This window comes from Fringilla coelebs (genome assembly GCF_963513975.1).
Source record: "Fringilla coelebs genome assembly, chromosome: 6".
Lineage (NCBI taxonomy): Eukaryota > Metazoa > Chordata > Aves > Passeriformes > Fringillidae > Fringilla > Fringilla coelebs.
Window position 1 is genome coordinate 34,157,787 of NC_140034.1, and position 27,510 is coordinate 34,185,296.

The 27,510-nt window shown below is 44.9% G+C and overlaps 1 protein-coding gene across 4 annotated transcripts in view; it reads left to right on the forward strand.

The window, feature by feature from the left end:
- Positions 1-25,043, forward strand: part of SUSD6 (sushi domain containing 6) — an 80,000-nt gene extending 54,957 nt beyond the window's left edge. For all 4 annotated transcript variants that reach the window (XM_084207428.1, XM_084207426.1, XM_084207429.1 and 1 more), the window contains 4 exons: positions 12,979-13,176; positions 16,071-16,209; positions 17,349-17,770; positions 18,769-25,043. In XM_084207428.1, coding sequence (XP_084063554.1) covers positions 12,979-13,176; positions 16,071-16,209; positions 17,349-17,770; positions 18,769-18,794 — 785 coding nt within the window. In that variant the 3' untranslated portion in view covers positions 18,795-25,043. The remainder of the gene's footprint in view (positions 1-12,978; positions 13,177-16,070; positions 16,210-17,348; positions 17,771-18,768) is intronic.
- Positions 25,044-27,510: the final 2,467 nt, after the last annotated feature.

A 27,510-nucleotide genomic window follows, 5' to 3' on the forward strand; every position in this document is an offset into this window, starting at 1 on the left:
GATTCTGTAGCCCTGGGGTCTCTGGGAAAGGTACGTTTGCCATATGCAGCACTTCTGTTACTGTGCAGTCTGACCTGCCTCCAACTTTGAACAGGATGACTTGAGGAGTGTTCAGGTAGGTCTGGGGTTTTTCTTTTTTCTGTCGTGCTGGACTCTGTAGAGAAGTTGTTTGTCATGCTGAGCTTCTCTAAAGCTGGTAGGAAAGATGACTTAATACTTACAGCTAAACTAACCACATCTATACTGAAAATATGACTGTGCTCAAGAGAGGCTTTCCAGTGAGACAAGGATAATAAGTCTTTGCAGTTCTGCCCAGTCAGTGGTAAATTATCTGAGTGCTTGTTTTGACAAGTCCCGTGATACAGATGACTCATTCTTAAAGGATAAACACATCTGCCCAGATATTAGATTCTGTTATGTTCAGTGGTCCTGAGCAGAGCCAAAAGCCAGAAGAGAAATAGCATGGCAGAATGAAAAAGTGCTCTCCTCTGTGTGTTGGTGTATCAGATTGGAGTTTCAGGATCACTGTCCTTACCCACTTTTCCCTAGCAAATCTGTCAGTAGATGAATTGCATGGGAAAACTTCAATAACCCAGAGCTCTGAGCTTCCCTATTTGATTTCCACACAGATGAAGGTGGAACAATATTTAGTGCACAGCGCTCTCCTGTGCACAAGCCATTACTAGATCAGCCTTGGCCAAACTTCCAAATCAGTACATTTTGGATAGGCTGAGTCAGAGGCAACAGCTGCTGCTGCTGAAAGGATGAAAAATGAATCAGTTGCAAAAGGTTCATTAGTGTCCGAAGGAGGCCTACCAGGGCAGTGACTTGGCTAAGTGCATCTAAACTCAGAAATTATTGCTTCAGATTCCCGTGTCCCCTTGGGCTTTAGGACTGCCTCACGAGCAGATTTATGACTGTGCATTGATCTTTGTCAAGAGTAATCCGTAACAGTACTGGGATTAGAAGGTGGGCATGGACTGGCCTCTAGGGTAAGGGGAAGCCAGTTGTTGTGGTGGTTGATGGTGTCTGCCTGAGTTCCATCTCATGGTGGACGGGGAACAATGGACTCCTACTGCTGTTGGTGTTACCAAGTAGTATGTGTCATCCTGAGCTTGAGTGGCCATGCTGGAGTCCACAACAGGGACATATTTTGGAAACTCTCATAGCAAGGACTTCTAAAGCCTTATTGGGAAAAAGAGCCTGATTGCTGTACTAGGCTGAAGTTTCAGGAGTGGAAGTTTTGTAGCCATATGGAAATCCACAAGCAATTAAGTTTCCTGAGGCACTGCTAAATTGCAGGCCTTGTGTCACTTGCTGGTAGAGACAAGTTTCGCCCTGCTGTGTCTTTAAGGTGTATTTCCCTGGTGTCCTCATCTAGTGTCAATAGAGGGACCATTTCATTTCAGTCAGATTGTTACAGACCAGTCGCCTGTGTCCTATCAAAACCTGGTGTCCTAAATCAGCATGAATATCATGTTATGCTGAAGAGCATAGGTATGTTCTTTCCTATACTGTCTCATTGTTCTTACTGAAGCATGAGATGTTTTTCATTATACCAGAGCCCCATAGTGTGTGTCAGGCTTTTATCCTAAAAAATCCCCAACTTAGGGTATTGCTATCTCCAAACTGAAAACCCACCTAGGAACAGATAAGGAAACGGTGGAGTATATGTGCAGGTTACCCCTGAACTGAGACCAGTTTCTAGTTTTGTAAGTTTTGAGAAACAGGTAAGCCGGGACAAGACGACAAATCAAAGCTGTATGAAGTTCCTGCACAGCTGTCTATTTCTTTTTTGTAAAATCATCAACTTATTTTGACAATTCTTGTTATTTTTAAATAATCTCCTCTTTGTTGCCGTATAAAAGAAAATCTAGAACTGGAAGAGCCCACTCTTATGAGCCCACAAGGCTACTGGGTTTTGGGTTCAAAAGCAGAATCTGCAACCTTTTGATTATACAAAGTGCACTTGCTTAATTTCCTTCTTGGAACACATGAAAATAATTATAGGGTGGTTGGAAGAAGGCACAGGGAGGCTGGAAGCAGCCTTAGAAACCAACAGCAAATGAAATGTGGCCACTTGGAAAGCTGCACTGTGCCCATGGGTGAGAGCAAGCTTCTGTATTAATTTGGCTTTTTTGCAGCTGCTGTACTGCTGACTCCAACTGCAACCCAGATGCAAATTGTTTGTACTGTTCTGGCAGTGTGGGATGTTGTAAAGTACTGCTCAGCTGCTCTTGATCTTTATGGAATATAAGTAAGTTTCATGAGCTTCCACACACATCACCAGTAACTTTAATTTGTGTGTGTGTACAGCAGTAAGAGTACTGTATCAGAAGATCTTAAAAGTACTTCTGCAGTTGTTCCTGGTTTGCTTCCTCCTCCTTATTAATGCTTCCGGAATTAATTTATCATCCTGGCTTTGTTTAGAAGCACCGGGTTTTTGTCTTATGATTTGTTATGATGTTATCCTGATGTCCAGAATGCCTGGCACGGATGAGAGCCCTGCTGCAGCCAGCCCTGTGCAAACATAACACAGAGCCAGCTCTGAAATACTTGGAACTGTTAGTCTCGGAGCCTGTCAGGCTGAATCACTCGGGAATGTATCCGAGGGGACCCCATTACAGGTTGGCTTATTACAGGGAAAATAATGCAGTTGTCACAGGGAGTAGCACTCTTCTAGGGAGGTAGATGTGCTGCTGGAGTGCAGTTCTGTTTGGTTGCTGCTTTCCATTGCAGAAATCTTCCTTTCACAGATGTGGTTTTTGCTAGACCTGGAATTTGGATCTTGGTTTTCCAACTGCCTAGCATACAGCAAAGTCTGTCCTGTTTTGAAGGGGGAAAGAAACTTGAAAGGCCTAACATCTATTTTTCTGCCAAAATATCAGTGACACTGGGAGTTCTTTACCTGAAGCAAGGCTTTCTAAGGGGCAGAGAGAAGTATGTTTTATATCTAGACAATCTGTAGCACTGTAGAAGCACCAGTGGCAGCTTATATAGCCTAAACATTTTGACTCTTGTAGAACATAAATATAATTTGCATTTTAGTGTAAGCTTTGATGCTAATGGTTTTCTTTTTAGGAGATAGATAAACTACTGGGGGTAAAAAAAAATAAAATCATATTTCTAATAGAAAGACAGACAAGACCCATAATTAATGTTGCACTACCAGGCTTCCTCTGTGGTTGGCTAATCACAGCTGAGTGTTAATAAGCATAGAGTTTTTTTAAATACTGTTGTAACATGTTAATTAAGATAATTCGTCTCCATGTGTCTCTTGAGTTACCAGATGGCGACTGCATTGGTGGAAGGCTGCAATTAGAGTCTTTTCTTTCTTGCTTTTTCTTTCCCTGCCCTAAGGGGAAAAAAAGAACGAAGGAAAAGGAAAAAAAAAGCAGCTTTACTGTGTATAGGATGGCTGTGAGGGGTGCCTGTTACTGTACACATTTTAAGTGCTTGTGTCTAATTATATAAATGCATAGCTATATGATTATATATACAAATCTCTTTGCTTTGCTCCTTCTCATTTACCCACATTATGACATTAAAAAAAAAAAGCCTCCTTTTCAGAGTATGCCCTTGCTGGGGAAACTGTAATTGCCCTGTGAAGACTCCAGTCCTCCTCAGTTTGGTCTTCTGTCTGTGACTTCAGAATAAGCAGCATCTGGAGCCAGTAAAGACAGAGAGCTTATTTTTCAGTGCACTTGGCCCCTGCTTAATACACATAACCCAAAAGAGGGTTATGTTTTGCAGTGTGTTTTTAGGAAGGCTCTAAATATTTTAGGGGCAGGGTCAGTGAGAAGTGTGTGCACTCACAATGGAGGCCTTTTATTGACTTCTGCCTCCTGTAAGTTAAATATAAAGAGGTCCTTTAGCCTCAGCTGTTGTGAATAGGCCCCAGCAGCAGCTGCTGTATCAGGTTTGCCCCTTTGGGAAATGACCCATCTGCTAGAGAAAGCCAGAGCGCTGAAAAGGAGAAGATTCAAAATCTGTTCTCCTGCTTCCAATCCCCATCTCCTCCCCAGAAATTACAGACCAGTGGAAAACCTGGGCATCTGGTAATATGTGTTTTACAGAGTGAATCCTGTCTCTGGCTAGAAGCACACCAAGTTGTCAACTCTTGCCAGCTGGCGGAGGATGGCTTCAGTCTGGGTCCCTTTTCACATGTTCTGTCTGCAGCTACTGTGTTTGTATAGTTAAAACACACAGGCTAGTACACTGGTGGGCAGTCAACAAAAAAAAAAACCACTAATACCTCGAGCTACCTGAAAGGGGAGCAAAGCATGCTTCATCTCCGCCAGGAGAGACCCTCTTGTCTTCTAGGCTTTCTAATGATTGCAGCAGACATTTGTGTTGGAATTTCATTGTGTGGGCTAACAAATGCTCTGAAGATGTTGGAAGAGGATAAAATTTCAAATATTATTCCCAGATCAGGTCATTGTGCTTCTTGGAGCCTGCCTGCCAAGAGAAACCCCTGTGTAAAGTATGTGGCTCTTTGTGTTCAGCACAAACCTGCTGTTAAAAGCAGTGACGTTTGTCCCTGAAATACTTGATGAGCAATTTCCTAGCCTAATATTAATCCAGGCTCTCTGCCTGGGAAGGACAATGCAGGAGCAGAGGGTGCATAGTGGGAGGCTGCTGTGCTGAAAGCTTTTGAGTGCATCCAGGCAAGCATGGTTAGTTGGAAACCTGAAGGTATTTAGCATTCAGAAATGGAACTGGCACTCTTGTTGGAAAATGTGGGTGGGGGTGACTGCTTTTCTGTCTACCACTAAAGCACATCCCCTTGTTTCTCAGCAGGAAGGAAGGTGTGGGTGGGGAGCGGCAGTGCTGTTGATCAAAGCTTATCAAGGTGCTTTTTCTCTCCAGACCAACTGGCTAGGAAGTGTTTCTTTCTTTGGTAAAAGATGGTGTTTAGTTGGTATAGTTAGTCTAAAAGGGGTATGAAATTATAACAGACTTGCTTCTTACTAAAACCGAAGAGCTGCTGAGTGAAGAGCTGCCATAAGTGGCTTCTGCTGTTTATAGGCTGGTTTGTGTGTGCAAGGGAGGAGAAGAAAAAAACCGGGATATTGCTTCTCTGGATTTCACACTGAAAGCGAAGCTGGCCAGTCATCTTCCTCCATCATCTCCCTTGCTGCGGAAGGCTCCTGGAGCCAAACACCAGTCCTGTCACAGGCAGAAGGAAATCTTGTGTGACTGAAGGCCCCATTTTAAGAAGAAAAATTCCTTACTGAAAAAGAAGCTTGTGGAATAGTTTTTTCCTTTAGTCAGCCTGTTTTCCCCAGAGAATGACACAGCAGGAGATTTGGGTTGGGAGACATGACAAGTAGTTGTATGCTTTTTGAATAAAATAGGTGTATATGTATTTTTTAATCTCTTTTCTTCTCAAGGCAGGAAACCACCTTTTGCCTAGACTCTGCAGAGCATAGGGGATAAAGCAGCTAACTTGGACAGTGAATTTCCTGCCCAATAGTTCCAAAGGGTTTATAAAATAAGTGCTTGTTGTTAAAAATGGTACATATGCCAGTTGTGTGTGTGCCTTTAGTTTTGGCGCTGCATTTCATGTTTTTTATCTCGGTGGATAGTGACATTTGAGTTCATCATATGCTAGGTAAGGATCTGTCCTACCGTAGCAAATGTGGAAGTGTATGAGACAATGTTTTCCCTGAGAGGAAAAGTTACTCTGAAAAACAAGAAAAACTCCCAGACCCCAACAAACACACCAAAACAAAACCAAAGAAGACCCAAACCAAACAAATTTAATTAAAGTCACTTGCAGTGTGTTCTGTTAGGTGCAACCTGAGGCACTGGGGGCTGTCTGCAGCACTGCGGGGCTGATGCGTTCCTCTGTTGTTGCTCAAGAAGCTGCTAAGTCAGCTCGGTGCTGTGGCTGACTACCCTGCTGGGTGGCTAAGGGCAGCACTGATGCTGTTATCTGGCTGGATCACATTCATGCTTCTCTGAGTGCTGGTGACAGGAGTATATCCAAGAAATGGGCAAAGGGAGAAATTCTTTCCTTATTGGTTTGCTAAACAACCAGGAGATTAGCAGAGAGGTCAGGTAGCACCCTGCTGGCAAGAACTGAAACTCTGCAAGGAGAGAAAAAAAAGTCTCTTCTATTAGCAAATACGGCCAGAGCTCTTGTCAGGAAGCAACTGAATGCATTTGCTGAGGCCAAACCAACGTTCAGTGTCACCCCTGGGTGGGATCCGTAGGCAGCACTCTGCTAGAATTTCCAGACCCTATAGAAGCTGAAGTGAGGATTCTTTCTGCTCCCTGGCTTGCACTTCTAGCCTGCTGACTGCATCAGGCTGTCATGTTTTTATTGTGAAAAACCATTGTGTAAAAAAAAGATGAAGCCCTGTGAATGAATTTGCATGCAAATAGCAATTGTTAAAAACCCCACTATTGCTGCAAGCCTGTTCAGGGCACTAACTGGAAAAGAACTGTGAATCTTGCTCTGTTGTTTTCAGCATGGTGTTAAACCTGAACCTCAGGTCTGAGATGCTGAAAATGCGCAGCCTCTGCAAAGGCTTCAGATGGAATTAGTATTTCAGACCACCCATTTAGCTGTGGCAAGACCCAGATTGAAGGTGGGAGTAGAGAGGGAGGATTTCTCCCTTAGAGTTCGGGGTTGTTTGGAAGGTCCTTGCCAGAAATTAGTAATAGCTTTTGCAGTTCCCTCAGCTATACTGAGGTGATGCACACACAGATTATCCAAGTTGAAAACTGAAGTCCCTGTAGCAGGGACAAGTAATTGGAAGATGGAGATATCTTGTGTTTATTTTGGGTACTTTTCTAGATGTGTTGTTTTTAAGGCTGGTGGCAAGTCCTGTCTAAAAGATTAAAGGTGACAATGTTTTGGGGAATTGGAGACTTGGACAGAGAAGTTCTCCTTGCCACTGTGGAGTGTGCTGAAGCACAACTTGTGAGAGAGTGAACAGGAAATGACTGTGACCGGGAGGAAACCTTCCTATGTGACAGGAGATACAAGAAGAGACAAAAAGATGGCAGGCCTTGAGACAAGCCAATGTTTCCTGAGCTATGCCACAGAAATCCTACTGTAGGGCAATCAAAGTTGTACAAAAAAGTGAGGATCAACCTTCAGGGGAAACAGCATGAAAGCAATGACATGGCCTCTAGCACTGGGAAGATTTAATTGGGTGCTTCTGTGTTCTGCTTCACAGAGATATTTACTCACCAGGTAAGACCTGCTGACATGAAACATCATGACAAGTTTAACCAGACTAGCCAGGGGAATATTTATCTTGATTAGGAGGGTGGGTTTTGTTTGTAGGATGTTTTTCTTCTGTGAGTCTTGATAGTATCTGTTAAGTGGAGTAAATATTGTACATGAAGAAATAGAAGTACTGAGCTTAGCATCTTCCATTTCTAGTTTCCACATCACACAAAAATTGTGGTACGTCTAAAAGGCCAGGAGGTGTTAACAGTATCCAAGCAGGACACACACTCAGGGCATCCAGCAGAGCAGTTGTAAGCACAAATGACTTCCACAGTGCTTCAGCATAGACCTATAAGGCTCCTCTGCCACTGCTCTGAGGATAGTCAAACCTGCTAGAGCTCTTGTGTAGTCAGTGAGGGATTTACCTGAGGCTGTGTCCACCTTCCTCTTGAAATTGCCGGGAGTTAGGCCTGACTCATGTAAAGAGTAAATTTATTTTGTCAAAACTGTTCCTGTCCTAGTTTTAGTGACCTTTGTGTCCTGCTGTGGAGAAGAACAACTATTACTGGATGTTCAGTGTAAAAACATCCTGTTGTTAAGCAATGCTATGCACAATTGTCTGCCCATGTAAGGTGAGCAATGCTGTGGCTTGTTCTCTCTCAGTTACAAACTTACATTTATGCACTCTGGCAGATCATGATTGGAAGGGATTTTTTGTTTGCTTCTTTGGTTTATTGGTTAGTTGGGGTGGGGTTTTTGTTTAGTTGTTTGTTTGGATTTTGAGGTTTTTTTCTCATAAAAATGCATTTTTTAAAGGAGAATTGGGTTTTCATCTCTTTATAGGCAGACTGCCTAGTAAAACAGGTTAGTGACTGAAAAACAGTTCAGCTTGGTGCAGAAAAGAGGGTGTAAGGCCCCTCGCAGAGTCCATGCATCTTACTGATTGAAAAAAATAAAGAGACAGTGCCAAGCAAAGTAGGCTGTAGAGAGGTCTTAGACTTCTATGTGGTGTTATGCCTGTGCAAAGAAGGTTAATACTGGGGAGCTTTTATAATTCTGTGACAATTATCCAGTCAGATTGAAGTATGATTTAATCTTTCTTTGTATGTGTGAGTGGAGTGTATTGTTCTTCCTGCTTGCCACAACAGGCTCATCCTGCTTGAGCTTTGTAAATCTTCTGCTTATCTGTGAATTTCACTCTCAGTGATCAAGGCTCAACTGTGCTTCTGTGGTTTATGTTCTGAGCACTTAAACCTCTCACTTTTGTGTCAGCACACAACAGACCATGCTTGCATCTGTGGCATTATATATGACCTTGGCTCGGGTTTGTGTCTTTGTTACATTATGCTGGAAATGCTTTTAGTTCTGCGTCAGGTTGGCATTCAGGACTGCTGCTCAGCTTCAGCTCAGCCAGGACATGAAAGAACCATTTTATCCTTTGGTGATTAGATTAATCAGTTTGGCCAACTGTCTCTAAAAGAAGCTGGATTCCAGCTCCTCACAGCTGTCTGTGAATCTGGTGGAAGAGGAAGCAAGTGAGGATTGCTTCTTGAAGGAGAACTATGGAAAAGGGAGCTGGAAAAGGTACAATGTGTTGTTGCTGTTGCTGCAACAAAGGAGAGGTTCCTTAGTGTTGTGGTGGTTATTGTCAAGCTGGTAACAGCTATTCAAAGAACATCAGAGCAGTTAACCCTCCTTGAAGGAGGACAGTATTTTTCTATGTGACCAAAACAGAAAAATATGGTGCTTATAGGTGATTTGGTGGGACGCCGGGTGGAGGTACATACTGGCTTAGTATTTTTTCATTTACATATTAAAAAACTGTATATTAAATACTTAGTTGTTTGGAATGGGCTTTGCAGAAGCTCCAGTGCATAACTTAATTTTTGCCTGTCAATCTGGAAATGACAATTTCTTTACCTCTGAATGGAGTTCAATAATGTTCTAAGTTCTTTGGACTTCTTTTTCCTTTCTGTTTTTCAGCAGCTTATGCTGGCAGAGAACCAGCTCTCTCAGGAGATGTCATAAGCTTCAGTACCTCCTAGAAAAAGAGCCTTTGGGAGTATTTGCTCCCTTTGCACAAAGTGGAGAAATGCTTAAAACCTATTTCTGTGCCTCCTGAAAGCTTGATGAATCAAGATCCTGGCAATAGCTTTGCAAGCCTAGAATGTCAGTAACCCCCTAGGAAGTTGGTGACTTCTGTAACTTGGCTCTCTTACTCTTCCCTCCCCTGCATGAACATTTGTCTTAAGATGTCTCACAAGCCCTGGGATACTTCCAAAAATACGTGTTTCAGGGTGGAAGTTGATGAAATTCCTGCATGTATCTTTCTGTTCCCAGTACTGAAGCATCCCGACACAGCCGTGCTCCAGAGTGGTAATACACAGTTCACACAGGCAGCTCCAGCCCCTTCTGGCTGCTGCTAACCACAGCCAGGCATGGGCTGCTCTGGGTCTGCGTTCTGGCAGCAGTTGGTTCCCGGCTTTTTTCACCTCTGAAGTGAAAATGGGGTGCTCTGCCTGGTTCTGTATTGCTGAGAACATACCAGTGCTGCAAACTGGGGCGTAAGCTTTGTTGCTGCAGACATAAAGGATAGTGCAGAATCAAACTTGTACTTTGTCTTCTATTAGCCCCAGTGTAGAGTGCACATATGGAGGCAGTTGAAGAAACCTATTATGGAGAGTGTGAAAGCTGAGAGCAGTGAAAGCTTAGGAAACAGGTCACTGCATTGTCTGTCCCAGGCATTCTGGATGCCTCCGTTATGCTGGACCGGGCCCTGGTTTGCAGAGGTTCTGCGTTCTGTCAGACATGCCAGGGACAGAGAGCTGGTCTAGTAGGGAGCAGAGTTATTTGACTTTCTCAGTTTTTCAATTACCACTAGTCCATCATCTTACCCACCCAAGCCTTGCCTTCAGCAATTTTCAATGCCATCAACACTGTCTAGTAGACCTCCCCAACGTGGCAGGCTCTGAGAAGCTTTGTTCCCCTGCGGCTGCCTTGCAAAGGACAGTCCAGGATCAGCTCAATCACGTGGTGGGTGGAGGGTGTTGATGTTCTGGCTGCCTAATCCATACCTTTTTTATCTATTTCCCAGCACACAGGCAGTGTTCTTCCATCACAGTGATGGGGACATTTTAAAATACTTGTGTGCTCCTGGATGCTGTGATGACAAATGAAGGTTGGGGGTAGAGGGAAGGGGAGGTGGCTGATTCTGCAATCCCTTCCCTGTGAATAGGACAAGTCAGGTATAACTTGTCCTAACACACTTACCAGCTGCTTCTCTCCTTTCTTGTCCAAGTTGTCTGTGGAGGTGAGGAGGAATCCAGTTTGCAGTTGAATAGCTGTGCATCTCCTGCAGACCTTACCTGAGAGACCAGATCAGGGTTCTGCAGGTGCCTGATGTGGTGATGTTTCCAAGACTTTGAGAGTGCAGTAATGAGTATTGCATTAAATGAGTCCCTGTTTCTTTTTGGCTGGCTGATATTTGTACGTAACTGAGAAATCTCATCAGTGTAGGTGGCACTTTATGATAGAAGGGGAACCAACACTGAGCTGCTTCTGCGTGCAGAAGGGCTCCTAGTGCTGTGGGCAGGCTCAGCTCAGCTCATGGGCATAGCTCAGGAGAAAAGGGAACCGTGGGACTGAGCTCTTTGCTGCAGTCAGCACAAAGATGCTGTGCATGACTCCCAAGCAGTTGCAGGTACCTGCTGTGGTATAAAAAGCTGTAGGGAAGTCGTCCTGTCTGCTCTTGAGTTTTGGCAACTGCTGTGGTGACGCTGGCTTTTACCCACAGCTCTCTACCAGTCCCAGGAGAGGTACCTGGTACGCTGCTAAAAATATCTCTGGTGCTCAAATGGTTTTGCAATTTAGCATAAAAACCTCTCCTGGACTGCAGATGAACCAGGACATTCGTCTATGTGTTAGAATGTGAAATTTGCCATTAATCTGTTGCTTTGGCTGATCCCAAATGCCCTGAGATGTTTCACAGGTTCACAGTGAAAGGAACTTCATTCTCATCGTGCGCCGGATTAAAACACTGGTTACAGAATTTTTGCAGAAAGAAAAGATGAAAAGCACAGAAGAGGTAACAGTTAAAACTCATGAGGCACAGGACAGTGGCTTCTCTGAAGCTTATTTAAGAATAAATCTCAAGAACAAAGTCCTCTTGAAAAGCTGCTGCTTAGACCTCTGTTAACCTTTTCTGAAGAAGTAAATTGAATTGCAGTTTTAAAGCTGGCAGAACTCATACCAGAGCATTTTTGGCTTCACTCAGCACTTCATCTCAGCATTTATTGGCATTTACAAGCACTACCTGTGCTGCATTCTCACACGTATTTAGGTTCAAGAGTCGTTTGCACTAAGGCAATGTGGCAAATTTTTCCACAGTGAAAGAAACTCAAGTTTTCTTTTGCTTCTTAAATCTTGCTAAAAATCCAATTACTTGAAATTTGCCCAGCTGTTTGTTGCTGTTTGTCCTATAGCAAGTGGGTCACTTAGAGGTAGAACTTAGATGGGAGAATGTGTGCTCTGGGGTTTAAGGACAGGCCTGGGTCACCATGCTCTGATGGAACAGTCTGCGTGGGTTGACTGATTTTCCATGCCCCAAAATGTCTCAAGAGGGATCTGTGATGTATTTTCTTTTATGAAGTCTGGGAAGCTGATGTGAATTTTGAGGGAAAAATCTGGATTTCTCCATCTTTCAGCTGGGCAGATACATGTTGTCAGCAGAAGTTATTGGGCCTGTTCTGAAGGGCCATTGTGACCTGTCAGAAGAGAGGAAGTTCTGAGCAAGACAAACATCCCGTTTTCAGTGCAGTTTCCTCAGTTTTGGTTTGTTGTTTTTATTTGAATGACTGTTGAAAATTCTGCAAGAAAAGTTCTGACATGTGCCAGATACCACCTGGGCCTATACCCACTAGTCAGGGTAATGGAGGTACAAAAAGGAATGTGAAGCACTTTTAACATTCATATGGGCAAACAGAGAGGTTTTCTAAGAAATGTTTTCATAATACACTGAATTCATTTTTAAAAGTAGGCTAGAACATTTGGTTCTAGGAGAAGTCCCCTTGAGATGATCAAGTCCAACCTTTGATGGAGCACCACCATGTAACTAAACCATAGCACCAAGTGCCATGGCTGGTTGTTTCTGGAACTCTTCCAGGGATGGTGACTTCACCATCCCGTGTGCAGCCTGGTTCAACGCCTGACCACCCTTTCAGTGAAGAAGTTCGTCCTACTGCAACAAATCTGTTCTCAATCTTGTTGGTGGCATATCTATGTAAAATAGTCAAAATCTGTGTGCTTTTACAGGCTTCTAGGGTGCCTTATGATGGGGCAGGTCTGCGCCCTGACACTGTGTACCCATAGTACAGAGGGGTTTTTGCCTTCCTCATTCCTTTCAATAGGTCTCACACTCTTCCCCTGCCAGACTAATAGGAAAGCCTGGTTTTTAGGTTCACCCCAGTCTCTAGTGAAACAGCTGTGGGGAGAAGATAGCAGTAAGGATTTCCTGGGCCTCTCTCATGTGGAATCTGTGTTGTGTCACTGTTCAAAAATATCACCAGTTTGGTGCCTGCCGGTTGGACTGTACTACTGGGATAACAAGCAGTATTTAACAATCACAGAAACATTATCAGAGGTGTTCTCTGCCACTGTGTAACAGCCTTTCTTCTCTGTTTTAGTTCCCTAATTTAGCAGGTGTTTGTAGGTGGAAGTCTGCCTTTGTTTCATATATACTGTGTAATAGGTGTCTTCTTCTGAGATGTCCTTCATGATCCTTTCTTTTTTACCAGATTGTCCCCAGCCACCACAACCTGAAAATGGAGGCTATAAATGCCACCCTAGCCCCTGCAACAACCCTCTGACTTCAGGCAGTGTCATAGAGTATCTGTGTGTTGAAGGCTACATGCTGAAAGGAGATTATAAATACTTGACATGCAAGAATGGAGAGTGGAACCCAGCCATGGAAGTCAGCTGCAGACTTAGCCCAGGTGAGTGCTCCCTGACTCTAGAATTGCTCTTGCATTGACTTTTCAGATTATCTTTAAGCACTTAGTGTGATGCTGAGGAAGTCCATATGGCTGTCTCTCATTGCTCCAGCAATTTCATAAATGCAGCTCACAATCATGACTCTCTCTTTAAAATGTCTCTTCAGTAGCAGCCTGTCAGATGCAGACTTAGAGTCCCTAACACAAGGAGAAAAGCCATGGACAGGAGTATAAAGTAGGCAACTTGTTACTTATGGAGCCTCTTATCTTGAGGCTCTCATCTCAGGAATGCTGGAAGCCCTAACAGTAGCATTTTCCATGCTGTCTGGTTTTCCTTGATGGGTTTGATAGTGCATCTCCTTTGGTGAGTCTATGCACGTGTGTGTGTGTGTGGAGTCAATCTTCCTTGCAAACATGTTAAGTTACCATCAGTTTCCTGTGCTGAAAAGATTGATGGTTCTACTTTTCACTGTACTGGTGGGAAAGGATATTGCTGACAAATGATTTCTGCTTCTGTCCAAATAGACGTGGACAGCTTTTGTTTTGTGTCTCCCCAGCTGAACAGGAACTCCTCCATCAAAGCAGCAAAGTAAAAAGATTTGCAGGAAAATGTTGATCATACAACTCTTAATTTGCCTACGACTCTTCTGCTTTTAACAGTGGGTATATTGGAAAAAAGGAGAACTCTCTCCCCTCTTCTAGGTGGACTTGTTGATAGAACCTTACTACTCAGTCCTGCTGAGCCAGCGGGATGTATACTTTGGAATTAAGTCTCATAATACATAAAGCAAAACGTGTCAGCTTAATTGGGAAGAAACAGGAAATAAAAAATTACCATGATGAAACTCTTTATAGAGCTCACTGCATACCTCTCATCTCTGGAACATCCTGTCCTGTCCCAAAGACACTGTCTTTTTATGCCACTCCAATAGCCCTTCCTGTGATTTATAAGGAAGGATCTGGGAGTTTACCTGGCATGAAATCCTGAAGGAGATTTTCAAATTCAGCTTAAGCTTCCCTTCCACAGCAATCCCCCTTCCCCTTGCTGCACCCAGGCTGGAGAACAAAGCTGTGCTATTGCACATAGTGTTCCATGAGTGGCATGAGATTGTGTTGTGATGAGCAGAAATCCCTCAGATTTCTTTAGCACCTTGAAGGGTCAGTGGCATTATCAAAAATATGGTGCCTCAAAAGTCTGACCCAATTAAAAGCCATTGCTTTCACCACACAAGCTTTGAATCAACTGTTCAGGGTCAGAGATGGCTGACTCGACTAGTGGGTCTCCTTCAAAAGGCTCAAAGAAGAGGAAGGGCGTTGGGAGACTCTAGAAGGGCAGTAGGTCTTAAAATTATTGGTAAGGGTAAGATCCTACCTGCTCCGTATAGGATAAAGTAAGTCCCTAGCAGTTATGTGTTTTGTGCAGCTCTGAGCCTGTCAGCCCCATAGCCTTTTGGCAGTTTATTGTATGAGGTAGTGACATTATTTTGGCATATGAGATGGTAAATGTTCTGCAGTGCACTCTGGATAGTAAGCAGTTTGACAGCATCATGTGCTGATGCTGAAAATGGGGCATCTCTATTTGCCTTCCCTTGTTTCTATTAGTGCCCTGAGAAATGCTGGAAGTTAAAATCCTTACTCAACCCTATTTGCCATAGGGAAAAATGTGCTAGTCACTGTTTTCTTTTTTTTTTCCTGGGAAGGGGTCAAGCTACTTCTAAAAGATTTCAAAGAAACAAGTTGAAAACAACTAAACCAAGTAGGTTTGACTCCAAAAGATGATGCAGAAAATTGCAAACTAGGTTTCCATCTTAAATGCCTGTCTTGGGATAGATTTCAGGCTGTAAGCTTAAAAATAATGATCCTCCAACTTTTTTTTTTTTGTTTACCTGTTGCTCTACCTCTCATCCCTCATTGCATGTGTCCTGAATTCTCTCTGCACTTTGAGCCCTGTGCTCCTGAAGAATGTGTTGGATATAGAAAGAGGAACTGAGGAATTGCATAAACCAAATGTGCAATTCACAGCAGTATTTGCTGATGAGTAGGTGAGGCTTTTTGGATCTCTACCAAAGACACAAATTAGGGACAGAAACAATACATAGAGACAATTATTTCCTCTAGAGAGGTGAAAGGACTAGTGTAGCCTTCTAGGCATGGTATGCAGTGCTCAGCAATACCACCTCCAAGCCATTCTCTCTTCACTCCCAATTTATTCCTGCACAGGTCCTTTAAAAGCCGAATTGGTTTCCATGCAGTCACACAGCACAGCTGCAGAAGGGCAGGAAAGAGTAATGTGAACAGGACACATGTATCTAACCCTGAAAACTCAGCACCCTGAAAAAACATCTGCCTTCCTTCTCTATCCTCTGACATGTGTTTGTATGTGTGAGAAACTTAATATTTTCTGTGTCTTAATTGTAATAAGTGCATAAGAATACCCAGCCAGTTGATTTCCACCCCTCTTTGCAAGACTGTTCCATTAGTTGAGAAAAAATGTTTTTTTGAACTTTTTCTGTTGTTTGGCCTAAAATATGCTGCTTATTGTGCTAGACAATTATTGGCCTTGCTGGTGACATCATGACATTCTCTAGCTTTTGCTCAGGCAGATCTATATATAACATGACCCTTACACCATCTGTCAGTTCCCATGGCCTGCTTCCATTGCTTTTCTGTTTGCTCTGCGCTTTTCCTTGTATGTGCCTGGGTTATGTTGTGTTCCCTTTACAGCTGATGGAGAGATGTCATCTTGAGCTGCAAACTGAGATAGGTGGTGTGTCTTGTATGGCAAACTTGGGTTCCTTACACGCACACTCAGGAGTAAGTCCTGAGGAGCAGTGTGACTGTTTTTCCTTCTCTATGGCAGTTACACATTTTACCTTGTGTTCCCCTTGGTTTTGTAGAAAAGGACTCTCCTCCCACAATTGGAGTGCCCACGCTGTCCATAGTAGCCTCCACAGCAAGTTCCGTCGCCCTGATTCTGCTGTTAGTTGTGCTGTTTGTTTTGCTGCAGCCAAAGCTGAAGTCATTCCATCACAGCAGGTAAGTGTAGCTGGGTTTGCAGGGGCTCAGAGGCCCCCTGTTTCTTTGCAGTAGAAACCCATTCAGGTAGCTGGGTTAGACCTTCACGTTGGAGCAACTGGCTCTTCGCTTCTCTGTTCCTCTTTTCATATCCTCAGAGGCATCTCTGCCCCATCCTACTGATCCAGCTCTTCTCTGAAATGGTGGTCTGTGATGCCCACCTGCAGTCCCCAGTCTTATGTGCCACCCAATGAGTGACTTCCTCCCTTATGCTGTTGCCTTGGCTTTGAATGGAAAAAGTTGATACTTCCTAGCCTGGCTGTAGATCAGTTTCCTACCTCTTCTAGCCTTGGATAGCTACTGAAGTCTGTGTTTGGGTGTATGTATGTGCATCTTTCCCTGACTGCTTGAGGTCCTGTGGACCTGAAATTAAGCAGTACTGCTCTTCAGATACATGTGCAAGTCTGCCATCCTTCTCTGCCGCAGGAGGAGAACCCTCCTGGCCTGGGTTTGTGGATGAGAGGAGGGACCCAACCATAACACTGCTGCCAGCTAAGGCAGACACTCCAGTAGTGGGGAGGTTGAGAGGTGGGGCCCTGCAGTCTGCCCTTTTCTGAAAAGGCCCAAACTACTAGAAAAGAAAATTTTTCTCTCAGGTCTTACGAGGTCAGGTGATTCATGCTGTGCCAGAGCTGTCTTCCCCATCCTGCCAGAGGTTATCTGGCCGGCAGCAGAAGCAGTGAACAGACAGTGCTGGGTGTTGTGGAATGTAGCAGTGCACCAGGCTGGCCTCAACAGTGCTCTTTGCCAAAAGCACGGAGCTGAGTCATGACCTTTGTCAAATTTAGCTATGTAGGTAAGCAGGGAGGGCAGGGGGAAGCATTGTAACCTTTTCAGCTCTTGCTGCTAAATCCATCAGATGCTGTGAATTACAGCCTCTGCTTGTGTTTAGTGGCAATTTGCAGTGGGGCTCCAAGACTGTACTTGCTTGACCTTTTTAAATCACCATGCAAGTTTCTGTCCTCCCCTAAATGGAGAGAGTTAGAGTTCTGCCAAGGGAAGTTACTGGGGTTCTTGGTAAGATATGTATAGTAAAATAAATACTCAACTTGATTTCTTTTTTTTCTCCCCCCTCCCCCCTTGTTCCTTTGTTTTTTGAGGCGGGACCAAGGTGTGTCTGGAGATCAGGTCTCTATTATGGTGGATGGTGTCCAAGTGGCCTTGCCATCCTATGAAGAAGCAGTGTATGGCAGCACAGGGAATTGCATTCCACCCTCAGACTCCCGAGTGCAGATCGTGCTCTCAGAGGGAGCTGGACAGAATGGGCCCAGAGAGATGCAGCAGCCAGACCAAGGGGCTCACAATACCTTTGAAAGAGAAGATGAAGCCCCTGGACATTCTGGACTGTGTGAAGCCAGTGGCTCTCAGCGCTCTGAAACTGTTCTTGTGCATCAGGCTGCTACCTCTTCCTGGGTAGCTGGCATGGCTAGCAGTAGACCTGTACACAAAGAGGTGCAAGATTCAGAAAGCAGTGACATACAGAGCCTTTTATCACTCACTTCCTCTGAGGAATACACAGATGGTAAGTGACTTGTGCAAGGAGCACTAAATGAGACCCTTTTAAGAGTAGGTTCTGAGCTGATTATCTAGGGTGAAAATTAGCAAGGGATGCCCCTATGTGTGTCTGCCACTAGAGCAGCTTTTGAAAATATCTAGTCTCTATAGCATGTTTCACCTCTTAAACGTGTAAGCAGTATTTAATACCTTCTGAAGAATTCTCTGTTCTCAGAACTGGGAGCCTAGGGCAGTCTGAGCAAGTTTGTCTACTGCTTACTCTTAACAAAGGATTTTTAGAGAAATCCAGCCTCTAGCATCATAGTGCAAAAGCACTAAAATAACTGTGTTGGTGGAAACTAATTTGGTGGGAGTGGGAGGACATGCTTGGAATACAAACCCTTTGTGATGTTTGGGCTGCTTAATTTTTAGACTATTTTAGTGAGCAGCTTTCTGCCACAAAACATTCAGTGCTGCAGCCTTAGCCTGCAAGACCTAAGAGGGATGTGCTTGAACTTACTGTAGAGGGCAGAGGGGCAAGTCTGTTGAACAGTCAAAAGATCTTTTATTCCTCACTTCTGTGCTGTCCTGAAGGAGTGGCTTTGCAATGCCAGAGCTGATGTGAAGGTGTAGCTTAAAGTTGCTTCTGCAGGGACTGCTGTGTCTTAGGCAAGAAATGTAACTGGCTTGTAGATAGCTCAGGGCAGAACTTCCCCTTTCTGTGGTATTAAGAAATACTTTGTGCTAGGAGGGTAACGCAGGACCAGATATACACCCAGAGTGGTGATGGAATGCGTCCTTGGAGTTTTTCAAGGCTGGAGCTGGTGATGGTCCCAATCTCAGGAGCAGGTTGGAGCAGAGTCCTCCAGAGTTCCTTTGTGCTGTGATGTGATGAGAGGAAGACAGTGCATTGTCATGTTATGAAAGTGGGAGCCTGTCTTGCTTTCAACAGTACTTTTTCTGGTGTGTGTTGAACTACAGAACTTTGACTCCTTTTTCTCTTTTTTTTCTCTCCCTGCCATTCAGATATTCCCTTATTGAAGGAAGCATGAGGTCTGCTGTGTTTGTCTAGTTTTCTCCATCTTGGATTTCTTCCTCCTCTTCTCTCCCTTCCTTTGGGACAGAAGCACTCTGTGCAGTCTTCCCCATCCTCGCAAGCTGTACCCTGGATACCTCCAAGAAGAGATGCCCTCAGCTGAAGATCCAAAGGATGTCGCCAGGTTGCCTCCTGGATGCACCAGTGGAGTTGGTGCAGCACTGGCTTCCCCATTCCATCAGCATCAGGGGCTCAAGGAACAGAGTGGATTTGAGCTCTCCTCTCCTCTTCCCCAGCCAGATGTTTGACAGCAGTCTCTGAAGAGCTGCTCTTTTCTTGTGCCTTTCTCCTCCTCACACCGGCTTGTTGCAGCTTATCAGCCTTTCTAGCCCTCTGCTGCCCAGAGAGCAGGGGCTCAACCCGCTTGCTCGCTGGGTGCAGACACAGTTTAAATATACATATATATGTTATATAGGCTCTTCTTCCAGCATCCTCTTTGTGACAGGGCAGGACAAAAATGCCTCACTGGGACTGACATTGGGCTTGGGAGGGGTGGAGTTAAGGGGCAGCTTGTGATGTCTTGAAGCGCCTGAGATGGGCTGTGTGACAACTTAGCCCTGCAGGAGCGGTTCACTGAGAATTGCTTAAACGCTGAAGGCTGAGAAGTCCAGCATGTAGGAATGCCCTCTGTCCCATCTCTGCAAGAGTCCATTCCTGAAAATGATTTTTGTCTTCTCCTTCTTCCTCTACCAGTGCAGCCCACTGGAAAAAGTTCAGGTGTTTGAAAATACCAGGACAAAAAAATGCCTGTAGGTAGTGAATTCCTAGTGCCATTGGTGCAATCCCAAATTCCTTTTCCAGCCATAGTAGGTACTTGAATCCTGGGTAGCTGCCATCTCATAGGCTGGTGTGTCTTCCTCACTTCATACAGCAAAGGGTCTGCTGTGTTAACCTGGAGGGCTCCAGTGGGCCCAGAGAGAAGGGCTCCTCCCTTGTGGCTGGGGGTAAGCAGCTTTTGTAAAGCTTCTCCTAAACACAGTGCCAGCCTGTTGCTGTGAGGGAAAGTTGAGTACAATGACAGCAGTGCTAGAGGACACCACAGCTCAGTGCTGAAGTTTTGAGGATTGTTTCAAGTTCTGGTAGTAGGGAAGAGAAAATTCAGAAGTAGGTGTACCTCTGCCTGCCACAGTTATCTACAGCAGGTCAGATTGTGTGTGTTGGGACTCTATAACTGCAGGAAGCCACATTTGTCTGGGGTAGACAGTCCAAGTCCAAGTGCTGTGGTGGTTGTAAGGTTCCTCACTGAGGTCTGGACACTGTTCCATGGGATTGGTTTCAGCAAGAAGAGCTGGCTTCTTAGATGCATGTACCTTGTCATAACTGTCTTGAAGTAACCAGGGAAGTGTTTGCCCTATGAGAAGCTGCTACATTTTTGAGTTGAAGGAGCAAAATGTCATGGCCTTACACATCATGTGGTAATGTACAGGTAAACAGGGATGCTGTCTTTGCTGCTTTGCTTTTGGTTTGCAATCCTCACCATCCTCATCCTCACTGCTACAGTAAAAAACCATTACAGCACTTGACAACAATGATACAACATCTTTATGTATAAAATCACTGTGGCTTAGCTCCAGTTCTTTGAAATGGGGATTGGCCATAGTGTCCAGCTGTGTATTTGCTATTCCTTTTCCTGAATAGCTGTTAAATCCCAGGACACATGGAGCAGCGTGTGCCTGTGGATGGAAGAATCATTTTTCCCTATCCTTGTTATAGAGGGATGTTAATTTAAAATTAAAGTGTTTTAAACATCCTTCCCTGTTGCTCTTGTTACCTTGCATTAACACAGGATTTTGATAAATCCCATTTGGGTGGTTTAGTTTTTTTTTTTTTTTTTAAGTTTGGATGGTGAAAATCTTGTGTCATTTTACAGAGGGCTGTGGTATCTCAGCTTCAAGAGCTGTAGAGGACAAATGTTGTTTACACATCTGCCATTGGAATTTTTAAAAATAAGCATGGGGACGATTGTAGTTAGCTTTTTGACTGTTGGAAATGGTCTAAGCTTGAGTAAATTCTCCTTCATTGGTTTATTGGAGGGTTTGAGCAAGTGGAGTGGGGAGGAAAGTCTGTGTGACTTTCCTGCTGCCTGAACAGCTCAGAGCAGGAGTTGCTTTTTATGCATTTAAGGTCCTGTCTGTTCAAACTGACCCTCTGCAATTCAAGGTATAGAAGTTGGGAATGTGTTGCCTTCCTGAAAGGGGTAGTGCTAGTTCCGGGTTGGTGGGAGAAGCTGGAAGCTGATTCCAAAGCTTAACCTTGTGCTGGACAGGCACCTGCACCACCAGCAGAAAACACATCCTCTGTGGCCTGGCCTCCTCTCTGCTGTTGTAAAACAAGCAACTGCCAGCTTGGAAGAGAAAATTCCGTTTGAGTGGGGAAGAAAAGGAAGCAAGCTCTACAAAGAAGGAGTACTTTAATTTCACAGTATCACACAGAATTAAGTAGGTTGGAAAAGACTTTTAGGACCATCAAGTCCAACCTATGACCGAACACCACTTTGTGAACTAGACCATGGCACTGAGCGCCACCTCCAGGGATGGTGACTCCACCTGGGCAGCCCATGGCAATGCCCAGTCACTCTTTCTGTGAAGAATTTCTTTCTAATGTCCAGCCTAAACTTCCCCTGGCACAGCTTAAGACTTTACCTGGGAGCAGGTACTGGCCCCCACCTGGCTACGCCCTCCTTTCAGGAAGTTGGGGAGAGTGATAAGGTCTCCCGGAGCCGCCTCTTTTCCAGGCTGCACAACCCCAGCTCCCTCAGCCTCCTCATAGGATTTGTTCTCCAGACCCTTCACCAGCCTTGTTGCTCTTGTCTGGATGCATTTGAGCATCTCAATGTCCTTCCTAAATTGGGGGGCCCAGAACAGGACACAGCACTCAAGTGAGGCCTCACTTTGCCGAGTACAGAGGGACAATCCCTGCCCTGGTCCTGCTGGCCACACTGCTCCTGATCCAGGCCAGGATGCCATTGGCCTTTTTGGCCACCTGGGCACGCTGCTGGCTCATGTTCAGTCCGACATCAGTCAGTGAACCCAGGTCCTTTTCTGCCTGGCAGCTGTCCAGCAGCTCTTCCCCCAGCCTGTAGCACGGCAGGGGGTTGTTGTGGCCAAAGTGCAGCACCTGGCACTTGGTCTTGTTAAAGCTCATATCATTGGATTCTATAAAAGTTGTTGGAAATGGCTTTACTAACGAGTTGGGGAAATGCAGAGGTGGAGGAGGGAAATATGCAAGTGTAGCTATTGTGATCAAGCATAAACAGGCAGCTTCTGTTGACTTGTTGAGGGTGAGCCAGCAGCTTCCAGGCCAGTCACTGTGCTGGCTGGTAATCTGATTATTCCAGATCCTGCAGAAGAGTTCTATTCCGTGCAGCAAATCTTGTGGGAACAGGCCCCAGGGATCTGTGTGAGCCTGAATACGGAACACAGTTTGGAGGCATCACACTGTTCATCTATGTCCTTAGCTTTAGAGTTAATTTTCTTATAAAAAGAGGTGAAACAGCAGGAGAGGAACCCAAAAGACATCTGACAACTTTTTCAAGGGGGAGAGAGAGCAAGGCCTCACTTTACTGGTTATCAAATGATTATTATTCATTCATGTTTATTTTAATTCTGCCAAGGCTGAAGGACTGAGAAGTCTTTGGGTAGAGATACAGGAAAGTCTGCTTTGCACAGTCCTATCTTTACTTATGGAAGCAAGGCCTGAAGCCTAAAGATCACTCAGATGTGAGCTGTGCTCTGCCTCAGAAGTGTTTGTTATCTCTGAGCTGAGTGTGTTCTCTCTGGATTTTGCCATAAGGAGATGCAGGCTGGATCTCAGTGTTGTGGATAGGAAGCACAGAGGCTCAGCCTTGCAAGATGTAGTACTGTAAATGGGTTTTTAACCTTTTTTTTTTTCCCTGATGGGGCCACAGTCTCCATACCTTTTCTTCCACCACCTATGTCTGGTAAAAGATTTCAAAGGGAGGCATTTTTTCTTATTTAACACTCCCAACATAATCATCTCATACTTTGTCATATGTGCTGGATCCTGTGATATTCAAGAACATTAAAATTATTTAATTATATTGAGAAAAGTAAAAATAGCACTTATTTTAAAGCTTTCCATTATTTTTGCAGTCTGATAGTTGGGGGGGGGAGAAAGGGCATTTCAGAAATTCAGGATATTATGTGCAATAGAAAAACTTCCTTGCTCCTTTCGAGTTCCATAGTTCTTTTAAAAAATAAATGCAACTCGTTGCAGTGTTTACAGCCCAAGCGTTGTAGAACTGGACCAGCCTGAGAGAACCATGATGTGAAGTTTTGGCAGTGACCCATGGGGAAGTGGGCCAGTCTCTCATCAGGGTCTGCATCATGAAGCTCACCTCAAATGATGAGCCAGCTTGGACTGTGTCACAGCCTCCTGCAGCCTTGAAGGGTGCCAGCAGCACTGGTGAGAGAGGGGTTTGTGTGTTCTGGTTTCAAATGGCTTGTGCCTCCCCATCATTAACTGCAGAAGATGTAAAAATTGAGTCAGGAGAGATGCACTGAAGCATGATGTGAGCCTTTGGAGTTGTTGCTGAGTTAAAACATGAGTTTGGGAGGGAGAAGAGCTTAATGCATTTTTATCCTTAACCACCAGGAAAGTTGCTGGTAGCAGGACGTGTACTCAACAAGCAGAGTGCTTTTCACCCCTTGGACATCTCTGCTGAGGTTTCTCCTTGGCCTTTCAGCTCTGGTGTGGTGAATTGTTTACTGCTTCTGGAGTCTTAATTTGGCCTTTCAGTATGTGAAGAACTCAGGTGTGTAGGAGGAAATCTGTTCCATATGCTTTGGGAAGAAACATCCTAAGGTGCTCCCAGAGGTGGATGACTTGGGTCAATACTGAGGAGTGGGGTTAAGAGAGCAACTGGCTCAGCCATTGGAAATAATCTGGGATGGTTAAGTTGTTTGCAGCACAGAAAAGGGAACACAAGGAGCTGTCTAAGGAAGAGCAGAAAACAGAGGTTTACTACAGACTAATGAGCTAATGCAATCATGACCAGGTTTTAAGGAAGCTTGTGCTTTGTTAGATGATTTAGCATACACCAGCAGGCTTGCTGTATAAAAAAAATTAATGTACAACTGGTTGGACACACTGAGCTGTCCTTGCTGACCTTTTTAGAACATACTTGCAGAAAATGTGGTTTTACTGTTCTGATAGCAGTTTAAACAAAAAAATCTGCCTTGTTACTCTATCCAGATATCTATTTAAATAAATTTCACATTGGTTTATTTTGTATATAAATGCAATAAATCCCATTCACTTTGCACATCCTGCCTCACCCTGTCCTCACCCTTCAGTCCTTACCAGGGAACAGCAGATTGAATTTGCTCTATGTGACAACCTTTGCTTGCAGAAGAGCTTCATTAGAAAACAGTTTTTCTCTGCTATAAGCTTTGAAAGTGCAAAGAGGTTTCCTAGAGCAGGCTTCATTTTAAGGTGTATTTTTATATAAGAAGTAAGCCTTTTTCCAATCCTAGCACACCAGGACAGAACATGCCCCTTCCCACACTTCAGGGCCCTGTGTTCAGCACTGCTTTCAGACTCAATCCTCTGCAGATGATCAGATCTCTGTACCCACCAGAACATGTTGTATTGATGCTCTGCATATGCTTTCTGTGAGCTATGCTTTTGCTTCTGTCCTTGAGTGAAGTCAGACAGAGACAACTGAGTTCTGCTGGAAAATATTTTAGTTCAGATTCTCAAAGTTGCTTCCTTCCAAAAGAAAACAAAGTGAAGTTGTCTGTGAAGCAGAAGTCCAATGATGTGGTGGGTAGACTGCTGGTAGTTGCTGATCCAAGTGCAAGGGGAGCTTGATTGCCTTTCTGCATTAATCTTTTCTTTCCTGTATGTGTTTTCTTTTTATCTGAATTGCACCACTATGAAATTATTTGCAGAATGGTACTCCATATATATGTGGGATTTAAAACCATAACTGATGCTGTGCAGGATGTCACTCAATCACTTTTATTTTGCTTTATTTTATATGTATTTTCTGGTATCCTGTACATTGCAGTGGGTGTGAAAATAGTATTTTAATATTTGTACAAAGTTTAATTTAATTGTTCTATGTATATAACTGCATTTCTAAATTAAAAAAATTCTTTTGAAGTGAAGGTATAATTTCTTGTGTTTGTTTGGTGGGGTTTTTTCTGGTTTTTTTAAACTGCTTAGGCCTTGTGGCCTGGAAATCTAGCAGATCATTAATTAATTTGTTGCAGTTGTGAAAACCAGGATGAAGATAAACCTAGGGAAGCTCAAGTGGCTTGGGGAAGAGAAGTTCAGAGTTGGTGCAGCTTTAGAAGGATCGAGTTTCCAAGTTCAGAAGCAAAGGCTGCCCTTGGTGTTCTTGCATAGAATTCCTTGAGGAATGAGACCAAGCTGGGCAGGGGGGAAAGGTTTAAAGAGATTACGTGTGGTATGAGTGGATTTCAGAGAGGAAGACAGTAAATATAATAAATGGCTCATTAATCCTTGGGTCTGTGTAAGAACAGTATGTATAGAAGAGAGTGCTATTTTTAGAGGGGAGATAGCTTTCATTGGTGAAATAATAATCCCAAGTGGGTAGCAGGACAGTATAGGAGACATTAGAGAGATCTCCAGGTACATGGGTTAGTGCATCTGTGAGTGCAGAGGGGAGGCTGGGGCAGGCTCTGCTCCTCCCTCTTCTGTAGTTGTGCTGCACTGGGAGGGTGGGAGAAGCAGAAACTGCAGAGGAGTAGACACGCATTGTTCTTTCAGTGCTATATACAGTTCATTACTATTTTTATTAATGTTTGTTTTGCTTCAAAAACTTAAGGTTGCTTCAAAAAACTTTTCAGGTAAGTGTGTAATGAGTGTTCCTTTCTTTGAACAGAATTTATCGGTAATGTCATAGGGAAGGAGGGAGGTGATCCTTTTGTCCAGCTTGTTCAAAGCAGTCCTCAAAGATGTTAAGATTTTTGTGTAATTGTAGACATGACTTATTCTTGGGGAAGGAACAGCCAGGTTAAAGAGAAGGGAAGGGGTGACATCTACCTTCCTCCTGTTTCCATTTGTTCCAAACATTATTCCCACGCAGCAAGCAGATCTTAGTGTAATTTTACTACTGCGAAACTGGGCCTCCCTGGTCTGTGCATACCTTCCTGTACCAGACAGTGACATGGGAGTCACTGGCCTCCAGGAATTATCTTTAATTATTGTTTTTCACTGGGCGATGGTCTCCTGCCACAGCAGTTCTGGCAGCCAGGAATGTGCCCTTTTTGACACATTGGAAATTATTTGTCACCTCTGGTTTGTACTGGCAATGAGAAATGACTGTGGGAGACAAGCCTGAAGGAAGCCAGCCTGCGGTGGGTGGTCTGGGCAATCTTCCTTGCCAGCTGGCGCTTTGGCGGAAGGGCAAAACGGCCAGGGCACACATGAACATCTCTGCTCCAGAAAAGGAGCCCCGTCACAAAGACTGACCCCGCCACAAAGCCTCTTTGAGCAACTCGCTCAGGAAAGGGGAGAGATGGGCTACTGCCCTCAGCAGGCGTCCTGCAGCCGGCGCCCTGCCCTGCTCGGCTCGCAGCCGGGATGTTCGGTGGCGGTGCCTTGTCCGGGAGCGCAAAGCCGAGAGCCCGGAGCGGCCCCGCGCTGTGCCGCAGCCGGAGCGGCCCGGTCCCCGCTCTGTGCCGCAGCGCCTCCAGCGGACAGCTCTGCCCCGCGGTGCTGCCGCTCTGCCCCTGCGCCGCCCTCCCCCGCACTCAGAGCTCCCCCAGCCGCTGACTTGTTTTTGAAGGTGTCGTGAAAATGCAGATTCCCCCTCCCGAAAGCAGAATGCCAGCAGGCTACCTGCCAGGAAGCCCCGTGCTTCCCAAGGCGTTAGCCCGCTGCTCGCCTGCCAGGCCCGGCCAGAGGGCCCCTTACGGTGCTGTCACTGGAGCGGAGAGCCGAGTCTGGCCAGGACACGCTGCCGGCCCCCATTCCTCATCGGTGGTGGTACTCGGCAAAACTGAATGGTCTCTCTTGGCACCGAGCTGGGGTGCAGGGGGAGGGATGGGAAAGCGCACGCAATGGACTTCCCAATTTCTCTGTTCATTTTTGCAGGACAATGATGTTCACCAGCAAACTCCTCACCTTAACCTTCTGTGAGACACAGGCAGAGCCGAGCAGCCCTGAGGGTACCTTGGCCTAAGGTGATTGTTCTTTGACAGCTCTTTGTCATGTGATCCATGCTGAGCCCATGGTGCATCTGTGGGACATAGCTCAGGCTTTTCATGTTACACCGGTGAGGAAAAAAACAGATTTTGGGGCAAAAGGGCACAGACTGGCTCCAGTATTCAAGGCACCAATACCCTTGACTCCTTGTCCAGACATGCCCCTCTGATCTGGCAGCTCTTCTAGTGGTTGGTGTTTGAGATCACACTGAGTTTAGCAGCTCGGTGTGGCATGCAAGCTTTATCTTCCAGGCTCATGTATCCTAATGAGGCTGGGGGACACACTTCATGGGACAGACATGCTCTCCCTTGTCCCCACAAGTGTCAAACCACAGCACCCAGCAGCTCGAGCAGCCAAGCATCACTGGGCACAGAGCTGATGCTCTCAGGGATCTGTTGTGGGCCACAGCATCCTCTGCATACCAGAGAGCACCAGGGAGAACTGTCTTATTCATCAGGTTCAGGGGCAGCTGGGGG